This window comes from Pinus tabuliformis, chromosome 3_1, assembly GCF_031772625.1.
Source record: "Pinus tabuliformis cultivar Carrire ecotype Pingquan chromosome 3_1, CPIR1, whole genome shotgun sequence".
Classification (NCBI taxonomy): Eukaryota; Viridiplantae; Streptophyta; class Pinopsida; order Pinales; family Pinaceae; genus Pinus; species Pinus tabuliformis.
Genome location: NC_142301.1, coordinates 854450237 through 854461631, shown reverse-complemented (window position 1 = coordinate 854461631; position 11395 = coordinate 854450237). Strand labels below are relative to the sequence as shown.

General features: G+C 33.0%; 1 protein-coding gene across 1 annotated transcript; it reads right to left on the bottom strand.

The window, feature by feature from the left end:
* Positions 1–8628: 8628 nt before the first annotated feature.
* On the bottom strand, positions 8629–9665 carry LOC149190248 (plasma membrane ATPase 1-like). The gene is made up of 4 exons (XM_089410459.1): positions 9570–9665; positions 9241–9420; positions 8936–9055; positions 8629–8823 (listed from the first exon to the last, which is right to left on the bottom strand). The coding sequence occupies exons 1-4, from the start codon at positions 9663–9665 to the stop codon at positions 8629–8631; spliced, it is 591 nt and encodes a 196-aa protein (XP_089266585.1).
* Between the last annotated feature and the right edge of the window lie 1730 nt (positions 9666–11395).

Below are 11395 nucleotides of genomic sequence, written 5' to 3'. Positions count from 1 at the left end.
AAATAGAAATGTAATAATCCCTTTTCCAATTGATATTGCAATATTTTCCCTTAAAATCATAATGGGTTGTGGCATCCAGACAGTTCCATAATGATATAAGCTTAGGTGAAATTATGTTTGGTTGAACAAACATCTAATTTCATGGCTCTTTAAATAGATTTTTTGGTGGCAGGCAAGCTCTCCCTCCCTGCTGAAAATATAGAGGCAGGGCAGCCACAAATGGAATGCCTTGGCCAGACAGTGTTCGATGTTCCTTAATGATGAATGGATTTGTGGTGGTAGGTAACCCTATCTTCCTACTACTGCAGAGACATGACCACCCATGGATGCAATGGCCTTGACCTGACCGTATTCAAGGTTCAACAGAGTTGGTGCAAAATAAATTACTTTCCTTACACTTGTTATCTGTTCAACACTGGTTTCACCTATGTTTCCATTATTATGTTAATTTATATTGTCCTAACTTATATATATATATATATATATATATATATATATATAGAGAGAGAGAGAGAGAGAGAGAGAGAGAGAGAGAGAGAGAGAACCTGAATATGAATATATTAATATAACATTAATATACATAATTATTCATGGTTGAGCTAAGAAATCAATCGTTTCAACTTGGTATGCCCCTCAGATCAGTCTTCAGACAGGTTGATTCAGGTTTAAGCACATCCATGGAGAATTATTTCAGTCTCCAGGTTTTCGGCAGTGGCTTGTGTTTCAGGCACAGGCATAGACTGCATTGCTTCAGGCAAAGGCACATATTGTATTCTTTTTCAGCTCCCATTGGTGTTTAGGCACACAGACTACAGTCGCTTTAGCAGCAAAAACAAGGGAGAATGTATTGGGAGCATTGACAAGAATGTATGACAGTTGAAGATATCACTTTTTTATTTTACTTTAATTTACTTTTAAATAACCCAAAGAAGTCATGTTTAAAAAATGAATTCCTATAAAACACTATGATTTCAGTTGGAGGCTTTGAACTTTGACAAATTTTTAACTTCAACAAAACAACTTGGTAAGCATGGTGACAAAGCGCAAGTCCTTAGATGATCTGACTTATCTTTCGTATTTTCTTAAAATATATCCTTATTCATAAATTCTTAAGGCTTGTCTTGTTGTGGTTTCTAGGAAGATTCACTTTTTATATAGATTATTTTAACTAGTTGTACCTTTCACCTCCTTTGGATTGCATTGATTTCAACAAAAAGTCATGATGCTCGAATTCTGCAGATTGAACTGTGTAAGTTTTGTGAAATGTCTGTAAATTAGTTGTATTTATTTTTAAGAAGAATCACTTATGTATTTGAATATATATTAAATTCTGGTTAGGGTGTAATGATAGAAAATTGGTACTTAAAATGACAGGAATAATCAAACTGAACTATGCTTATGATTGCAGGGAGATCTTTGCAACAAAGAGGATGTAGAGAAGGTTTTTTCATTGGCCAAGTAAGTAGATTGTTTGGTTATGCATGTTACATTTTGCATTCTAGATTCTGAATCAAATGTTATATGTTTCTTGTTGTTATTTTGATGTTCTATATTTGTTTCTTGGGTACAAAATGTTCTGAATCATTCCTTTACATATGTCATTTGTATGCCCTCTTTTTTGCCATATTTGGATGTTTCCCTTGGACAAAACATATTTGAATTAAAGTCATGACCTTGTACCCTGCAGGGGCAGCCAAATAATTGCTCAATATTACCAACTCATACGTCTGGGGTTCGAGGTTTGTTGTTGCCCATCAAACTTTTATTAGCTGTAATACCATTGCCAAGTTTACAGACAGTTGTTACACATTACAGGGATGATTGATTTCTAAGCATGAGGCTGTCAAAAGCCAACTTTGTATGCAGATTTACAAATGGATAAAGCTCGAAGATTTTTTAAGTTAAGGGAAGCTTTCTATTATTACCCGGTATTGTTTCCATTTACGGGCTGGGTTGCATGCATGCCTGTTGTTATTATTAGAGCTTGATTTTTTCTAATTTAATTTCACAGCTGTATGAGTGGTGGAAAGTAGGGAACAAAACAAAACAGTAGGGAAGCGCAACGCTCCCCACTCGATTCTTGTTATTCATTACATTGCATTGCAGTCTCGTTCATTGTCAGTGGATTTCAGTCGAGCCTTCATTTGCATTCCATTCCATTTCATGGCATTGTTCAGATTATTCAGTCTCACCTTATTTAATTCTTAAAATTTGTTGAAATGCTCTTCATGCTACAAAGCCAGAGGTTGTGAACGTGTTGACTTTATCCGTTTTTTTAACTTAAGGTAATTTTACACTAAAAAGAGATGTAAATTCTTATAATTATTACATTCCATGATTTTGGCGCACTTGGACCAACATCTCTTTTAGAGAAATTCAACAATTCTAATTTAATAATCCTATCGGCCTCTTTTTGTACCTTTTGGGACAATTGCTAGTTATATTCACAAACAAAAGGTTGAGATTTATATTCAAGATAGTCATGTACTTTTTGTTCTTTTAATTGAGTTGATTAATTAAAAAAAATGTCAAATGAATATGAGTTGTGGTTTTTTAGGCATGCAATATTAATAAACCATGGTATTAGCCTATAATATTATAAACCTTTTTTTCTTAAAGCTATTTATAGGTTAAAAACCCATAATAAATTGAAATGAATTTCCATAATTAAAAATCTTGCTATATATCTTTTCACATAATTCATATATTAATTTTTCTAATTAACAACAATAATCATAGCTTAAAATAAAATTATAATTATGATTTTTTTTAAATATATAATATATCATAAAATAAATGTGGTTGGGTTTATCTTTTTTATTCATATGAATTTTGTTAGCATTTAATATGAATTCATTAATATTTCACTAAAAATAAATGCGATCTTATTTTTTAATTACAAATTAATTATTTTATTTATTTAATAAGTTATTATATATAGATAGGAATTATAATAACAAGGAGCCACTGTTGTGGCGCTAGTCCCTGCCGGTTAACAGAACAGTTTGGTCAGTTATTATTATGAGATTTAATTTGCGTTATCATGAGAGCTGGTTTCCATTAGTAGTGTGTTGTAGGCATGCTTACTTGTATTAAGATTTAATGAATTGGATGGCCAATTGTTGTATGAACTTTTTGACTTTATGCGAAGAGTGAAATATAATGAACTTTGCCTTTGTTAAGTAAGGATTGTCAGAAATGTGATTGAATTGATAAATGCTTGTTACAATTTTACTATATCTCAAATTTTTTGTTTCATATTACAAATCTATCCATCTATTTAAAATAATAATTTAATTTGTATCTTAATACATTAACATATATATTTAAAATATGTTTTAAAAGTATAAAGTAAAATTACCTTATCACTTGTCTTATTATTTTCAATTATAAAGTAATTTTTAAAAGACATTGGTCCTATATTTTGTTATTACGATTAAAATTAATTTTCAAAAGACACTTGTCATATATCTTCTTATAATGTTGAGTTTGTATTTCTTAAAATAAGATTAGTTTTAGATATAATTTTCCAATGTCTCATGATTTAAAAAATGCTTAGATTAATAATTAAAATATAATAAAATTGAACAGTGAAACATAGAAAACTTGAGGGAAAAAAACTATAAAAGGTAATAATAATGCATTATAATGTATGAAGAATTAGAGAGTGTTAAAGTAAGTTATGTATTTTAATAAGCACGGGGTATAAAATATCTTGAAATGCATAATAATGAATTATAATGTATGAAGAATTGGAAAGTGTTAAAGTGAGTTATGTATTGTAATAACCATGGTGCACAAAACATATTAAAATAATAGGAAGGTGTTAAAGTAAGTTATGTATTTTAATAACCATGGTGCACAAAACATAGAATTTTTTTATTTTTTTACAGTTGAATATTATGGAAATATTGATAAAATGATAATGACCAAATAAACATTATTATGAATATAAATTTGTTAATTAAATTCGTGGTGGAGAACTTAAGCATTTAAAAATTATAGTTATGGAGTCTTGAACCCATGATTGAAAGATTACATATCTAGTAACATGTTTGGACATAAATGATACGATTCAGGTTAATCTCAATGATTGAGGAATTATTCCATGGTCAAAAGAACAAAAGATATATTTATTTAAAAATATTGTTTATCATAACTTTAGTGTGAACTTTAAATTTGTCCAATTACTAATTAGCAAAGAAAAGGACGTAATTTGTTGCATTTAATTAATAATTTGTTGTGATGCAAAAGGACATGACTTTTGGCCTTTTTTATAGTTTTGGGTTAGTAAATATAGTATCCAAGTACAATAATAAAATAATTTTGATAAGTTTATTTTATAAATTAAAAATTAAAATAAACAAATTAAAATAAAACAAACATTTAAACTTTACGAGTTGAAATGCATCTAATTTGTAATTAGTAATTTGTTGCATTTAATTAATAATTTGTTGTGATGCAAAAGGACATGACTTTTGGCCTTTTTTATAGTTTTGGGTTAGTAAATATAGCATCTAAGTACAATAATAAAATAATTTTGATAAGTTTATTTTATAAATTAAAATAAACAAATTAAAATTAAATAAACATTTAATCTTTACGAGTTGAAATGTAAATTGATCATGATCTCCAAGAAAAAATCCATTATCTTTTGGTGTTCTATACTCTTGCTTTTTGCAATATCATAGTATTCGAATTAAAAAATATAATTTATAATTTAAAATGATAAGCTAATACATTGTGTAATGATATATTGAATATATATAAAAATATATATTTTTTACACAGAGAACATTGGTTTTGGAGCGTAAGCAGTGGCAGTAGAATCCAAATTCAAAATATAATGCAATTCATGTTTATCAAAATACATTTATGTCAAGTCAAAGAAATGGCACTTTATAGGCTGGATAAAGAAGTATTGTGTCAGTACAATGTCAAATTTTGTGCTGTAACATTTTGTCATTCTGTCAGTACAATACTTCATTCCAAGTCTCCATGTTTCAAAAATTTCAGTTGAAGGGGATCCCATGGAATTTGCAGAAATTTATGCTTCTTTATACGAGCTTAGCTGCTGAATTTTAACAACATCATTTCCAGACTTTCCTAGAATGGCTGCGACTGTGCGTTCAGATATTACAACTTCAACTGTAGTTTTTGTGATAAGCTCACGAGCTGCTGTGACACTGCCAAAGGCGATATACAATGCCAGGGACATTAGTATAGAAATGGTGATCAGCAAAACCCCCCATGATAGCAGCAATTGACAAAGTTTTGCAAATCTTGTGTACCTTCCAAATCTGGCAGAACTCCCTTGACGAAGAATTGGCTCCTCAAACTCAGAGAAATTGCCAATACTGTTTATATCGCGATTTGACTGAATTTTGAAACAAAGCATATAGTTAGTATTACAGGGGTTGGTGTTTGCAGACAGATTTATGCTTAATTATCTTAAATAGAAATTTAATTGCAGCAAGGAATCTGCTTTTATTCTAAGAAATCAAAATGAAAAAGTAGTAACAGAGGGACAGTAGAGGAATTGTTGGCAAATGTTGGAAAATGTTGGAGGGAAATCAAGAACTGCATACAAAATGGGTGCACTTGAAATAAATAAAAATGTTTAAACAAAGCTGACCTTTGATGACCATGGGGTTGGTGAAGACTGCATAGTCGGATAGCTTGATGATGAATGGGATTGATCAATAAAGGATCTTCATAGCAAGGTATCAACAATCGAGCTTCAATCACTAGCCATTTAACACATTGTTATAAGCAAGTGATTATAACCTAAGTCGAACCAAAGTTTTGGGGTCTTATTGTGGGTTTCACATTGCTTTGAAATGTTGACGAGATCTCTTTTGATTTGCAAAAACAATTTATTAGGAAGTGAGTATTGTATATACCTGAATCAACTGATGAGTTTCGAAAGCACACCGAGGAAGGTCTTCTCTTTGTAATATTCTAATATTGGCAGCTGTTGTGTGCCTCATATCAGAAGTCAGTGCAGCAGCCCTGCCAATTAGACAACAGAATTTCAAAATAAGATCAAGCTGCTGAAAGGTACTTTATCATATGCAATCCTATTACTGGTTACAGAACTGTATCTGCCGTCAAACTTCAGATTCACGCTAACTAGCTGAACATGACAATGCAGAAGGAGAGATCAAAACCGTGAGGCTACAAAGTCATAATACTTGTATTGGAGTAAGAGCATAATATGAAGAAACATATTCATATTACTTTTGCATTTGTTGTGGACGTGAAGGCCAGCATGTTCCTGCATTTTGTAATTTGTATAACAAATAGTTAGTTAGAATAAAATGATAACATTGTAAATTGAAGAGAGGACATATTTGAGACAAAACATCTTAAGGAGTTATGTGAACTAAAGCTTCTTGTGCAATCCTTATATCATGTACAATGTGTCAAAAGCTTGTTTAACATTAAAAAGAGTATTTGATTGACTAAAGCTGTATAAGAGTAAAACAGATCTCTAACATGGCTTGTTGCAGCTTTCCAATCTTGACGAGATCTCTTTTAATTTGCAAAAACAATTTATTAGAAACTGAGTATTGTATATACCTGAACCAACTGATCAGTTTCGAAAGCACACCGAGGAAGGTCTTCTCTTGGTAATATTCTAATATTGGCAGCTGTTGTGTGCATGATTTCAGAAGTCACTGCAGTAGCGCTGCTAATTAGATAAAAAAAATTCAAAATAAGATCAAGCTGTTCAAAGGTACTTTATCACATGCAATCCTATTACTGGTTACAGATCTGTATGTGTCATCAAACTTCAGATTCACGCTAACTAGCTAATGCTTTTCAACGAGATCTAATACGAACATTGGCTCAAAATATTCCAGAGTGCTGAGGACGGCATGTACTGTGGTGGTCTTATTGGCGGACAACTGTCCCTTGTCGAGATCCTGGAAAGTTACTCGGCTTGGGTTTTACCCTGTTTCCGCCCTTTGGGTTATTATTGTTACTTGGTTGTTTAGCTCTGCAGTCTCTGCGATTTTTCCTTTGTATTTGTTGTATTGTCTGCGGTGAAAACAGAATGTGGTTCCTGCTTGCTCGGTTAACTGTATAGCAAACGTTTGGTTGCGGTTCTGTTGTTCCAGGTCCGGCTTGTATGCCTCGACTGTCTGGTGTCGCTTTGTTAAGTTCGGCTACTGTATTGTTTAGATGTTTGTTCCTCTGTCGTTTGGCGTTTTCCAGTGGCGTTGATGTTTGTCACAGTATTGTCTGTTCGTTTCCCTCAAGAGTCCATGGTTATTTGAGCATTATAAGTTAATGGCATTCTGGTTAAATACTGAGGGTTTCTCTTATCTGCATGGGTTTTATGGAAATTTCCGTAAATGTCGGTTTCGATCACCATGTCATTGCCATTGTCTTAGTATAGAACAAAGGGGCAAAATGGTGCAAGAAAATGCAAACAGCCAACTAGAAATTGTAGGCACGGGTTTCATAAAAACCTTTAAGTCCCCTTGCCGAAGAACTCCAAAGGTAGTTTCTTGATAGGACTCTAAATGCGGAAGACAAGGTCTGTTTAATGAATTTGGTGGAAAAGACAAAAAAAACTTGCTGGTGTGGAAAGAAATACCAACCAACAGTTAGGGAATGTCGAAAGAGAGATCGATCAGGCGATCTGTAACACACAATGCAGCTTCCACGAGTGGGGATATGGAACCGCTTCATTAGGATGTGCCAAGGCTGACACCTTTGGCCATCATAGGGTTAGAAATTACAGGTCTTCATCTTTCATAAATGAAATTATTCTTATAAACTCTACCAGGTCATTCACAAAGCATTAGTGCCCATTTTTATTGCATAGGACTTGGATATCCTGGTGAGCAAGTATGCATTCCAATAGATTTCCATCCGTCCCAGTTGAGAATTTATGTTGTTTAGGCCAAAAATACAAATAAGACTGGAACTGATATCTAATCGTTGAGTGATGCAAAGATTGCACCTTCTCCTGAAATAGAGAGCTACGTACTATGAATCTTAGTAGTTTTATGTATAATGTTATCTACAAATTTCTAGTGGGAGACACCCACAAGTGCAGAGCCAAACACCGACCTTCGGGTTAAATCTATTTCCGTAATTCATTGATTTTTCTTATAAAAAGAAGAATATTATTCAGCATTCCTGTGAAAATTTATATTATTCATTACTTCTGTGTGAAAGATAAAAATAATTGAGATTTCGTGGAAACCTTTCTTTTAGAAGGAAGCTGTTAATGCCATTGCATCATTTTGGAGTTATTAATGCATCAGACTGTATTGACATCGCATTGAAGGATATGGTTGTCTACTATATCATTATTCATAACCTCCCCTGTTTCGTAAGTATTTATGTATAATAATGGCTGAAGTTGCGTAAGTATTTGTGTATAATAATAACTGAGAGAATTTAAGCATTTATGGGTAACAATCATTGAAAGATAATGTTAAATGAAGGCTTCTATATTTGATAAAGGATATCTGGTAAAGGACATCTATATTAGGCCATAAAATATCAATTCTATCATTTTAAAATTGGAAAATATTCGTATATTGGAAAATATCAATACGTTGTAGTTGAGATGTTGTTGACCTGTTGCTGTTTATTCTTTTGATTCATTTAAAGATCCAGAAAATGATCCATATATGTAAGAGGTCTAATGAAGAAGGTCAAACTTCCAAAGAACAATACCTGCTCTGGAGCATGTTTACTAACTCGATGCATTTTCCCTTCATTGTCAATATAAGTGAGAGCTGTCCTCTTGTCAGTTGGATTAAAAGGAAGAAAATGGAGCTCTGGAATGGTTGCCTGTGCCTTTTAGATGCATGGATGTTAAAAGCCACAACAAAAGATACAAATCAGTAAAATAAGCATAGGCCTGCTTATTGACTAAAATTTAATATGATGACATAAAAAAAATACTTGCCTCCTTAGGATCTGTAAGCATCCCAACAATTGCTGCATCAATGGCATCTTGATTCTCTGTTCTGGATGCTCTTGCAACCATCAAGACAACAGCATCCTTGTCATATCCTTTCGTGAAAACCTATTCATGACAACAATTAGTAATTGATACTTGTTTGAAGGAAGCTAACAGTACTCGATCATCGAATATTACCACGAACCCTAACTAGCCAATTTGGTACAACTGCAGTATCACCATAAATTATGTATTTATGAAATAAGAGAAAGGACAAAAAGAAGAATCAGAAGTCCAGAATAAATACCAACCTTTTGGAAGTGGCCAACTTGGTTTGTACTGTTGACAATATGTGCTGGTTTACCAAAAAAGGTATGGATCCCAGTAGCAATGACAACATATTCAAGTTCACGCTGTTTGCAAGCAGAGCCAGAATAAATCCCATTGCCAGGACCCTTTGTTACTGGTAATGACTGACCAGTGAGGGCAGACTACACACATTCAAAAATATTGTCATAAAGCGTGGCTCAGGAAAAGTACCAAATGTTGAAGTTAATCCCAGAAACGATATAAAAGCATACCGAAAATTCGAGCACTTGTAATCAGAAATAAGAAGTAAAGAAAAGGATTGGATTAAGACCTGATCAATCTTTAAAGGATCTGCTTCAAGAAAACGTGCATCCGCAGGAACAATATCTCTAAGTTTGATGCTGATTATGTCACCAAGAACAAGCATTGCTGCATGTTCTTCATTCCATTGTCCATCTCTGAGAACTTGTTAAGTTCAAAGTCTTAAGTCATTGACCAAGGAATTTAAAACTGCAGCACCCATGATCTTAAGAGGATTCTGAACATCCAATTGCATGCCTCCCCTCAAAAACCAGGATAGAAAACTGAAACTATTGGGGCTGCCACTCATACAAAAGATAGTGAACAGACCTTGCTCTTTGGAGCCAGCCAAGTCATCAGTGCTGCAGCAACATTGCCAGCATTGTTTTCCTCTATGAAACTTATGTTTAGATGAGATTTTCATTCCTTGTACAGGTAACAGAAACATAGGTAAAATAAAACAAAACTTTCGAGCCCAAAACTTTCATTTGACTTAGGTTATAATGCTATTATAATGAAAAATCATGTCGGTCAACCAACGGTGAGCAATTGATCAATTGCATATAGTCCCAGGGAAGGACTAATAATACCAAATGCATTATGCCATAATTCCATTTTCAAACAACATATATTCATTTTAAAGTCCATATAGTTTGGTGCTATTTATAAAGTCTAGCTTCAAGCATGTTGCAGAATGCATTCGAACAGACATGTATAAAGACTTTCTAGCCTTGTTTCCTGAATCGTTACCTACAGTATGCAAGAAACAAAAACTAACATAGTATTCAGCTATAACATACGAAGAAACAGAAATGACTAGCCGATTCAATATACAATTTGTCATTTAACTTGAGTACATAATAAGTGCCATGTTTAATCAATCTATGGAATCTTTGGTGTTTGCGTTCAACAGCTGTAGATACAAACTTATTGTTGATCTGATGTTGCATTTGCTGTATTCAATGATACAAAGCATGATGCAGAATGCGTTCCATTCGAGATAGAGAACAGAAACAGAAACAGTACAAACACAGATGCATAAAGACTTTCTAGCCTTTTTTCATCAACCGTTGCGTTACATATTCTTTGTAAATGAGTCAAAATTGCAAGTCAAATACTTGTATTATAGTAACAGCATAATATGAAGAAACATATTCATATTACTTTTGCATTTGTTGTGGATGTGAAGGCTGCCATGTTCCTGGATTTTGTAATCTGTATAACAAATGGTTAGTTAGAACAAAATGATAACATTGTAAATTGAAGAGAGGACATATTTGAGAGAAAACATGTTAAGGCATATGTTCATGTACCTTCCATTTGTTAGTTGACATGTAATAGCTCACTATCTTCATTGAGTGTGAACTTGCTCTGAATTTTGAAGTCACGTAAGATGTATACAGTGGTAGCTTTCTGTTGCAAATATGTTTCATATGACATTGATTTTAAATCAGGAAGCAAGTCATGTAATAAGGGCTCCCTGATAATGCACTGGACAAAGTTATTTGTAATGGATTCTATTACAGCATTTATACAATGCTTGTAGAGGAAAGGGCAATTATCATTGCATTGTGAACAGAAAATTGTTGCATTGGCTATTGCTATGGATGAATTCACTGGGGAGTTACAAATTGCACAAATAGGTTCGAAAGGAGTTGAATATGGATTTGTTGCGATCAGAATACCTTCGACCTGTTTATAAAACATTCAAGCGTTAATTTACATTATTACATAGCAAATGCAAAGGCAGCAAAAACATTATTATTGCTATACTTACAGCATAGGTAGATGTAGTTAGTTTTCTGAGATTGTTGAGTGCATCTGTGTTAAGTTCAGTCATGAACGTTGACTTCGATG

Excerpts from the sequence above, each read along its gene's own strand:
- LOC149190248 (XM_089410459.1), bottom strand. The coding sequence starts at position 9,665 with ATGCTTGTTCTTGGTGACATAATCAGCATCAAACTTAGAGATATTGTT. Across the intron at positions 9,421-9,569 it reads ATCCTTTAAAGATTGATCAG|TCTGCCCTCACTGGTCAGTC; the intron begins GTCTTAATCCAA and ends GAATGTGTGTAG. Across the intron at positions 8,824-8,935 it reads TGCTTACAGATCCTAAGGAG|GCACAGGCAACCATTCCAGA; the intron begins GCAAGTATTTTT and ends TGCATCTAAAAG.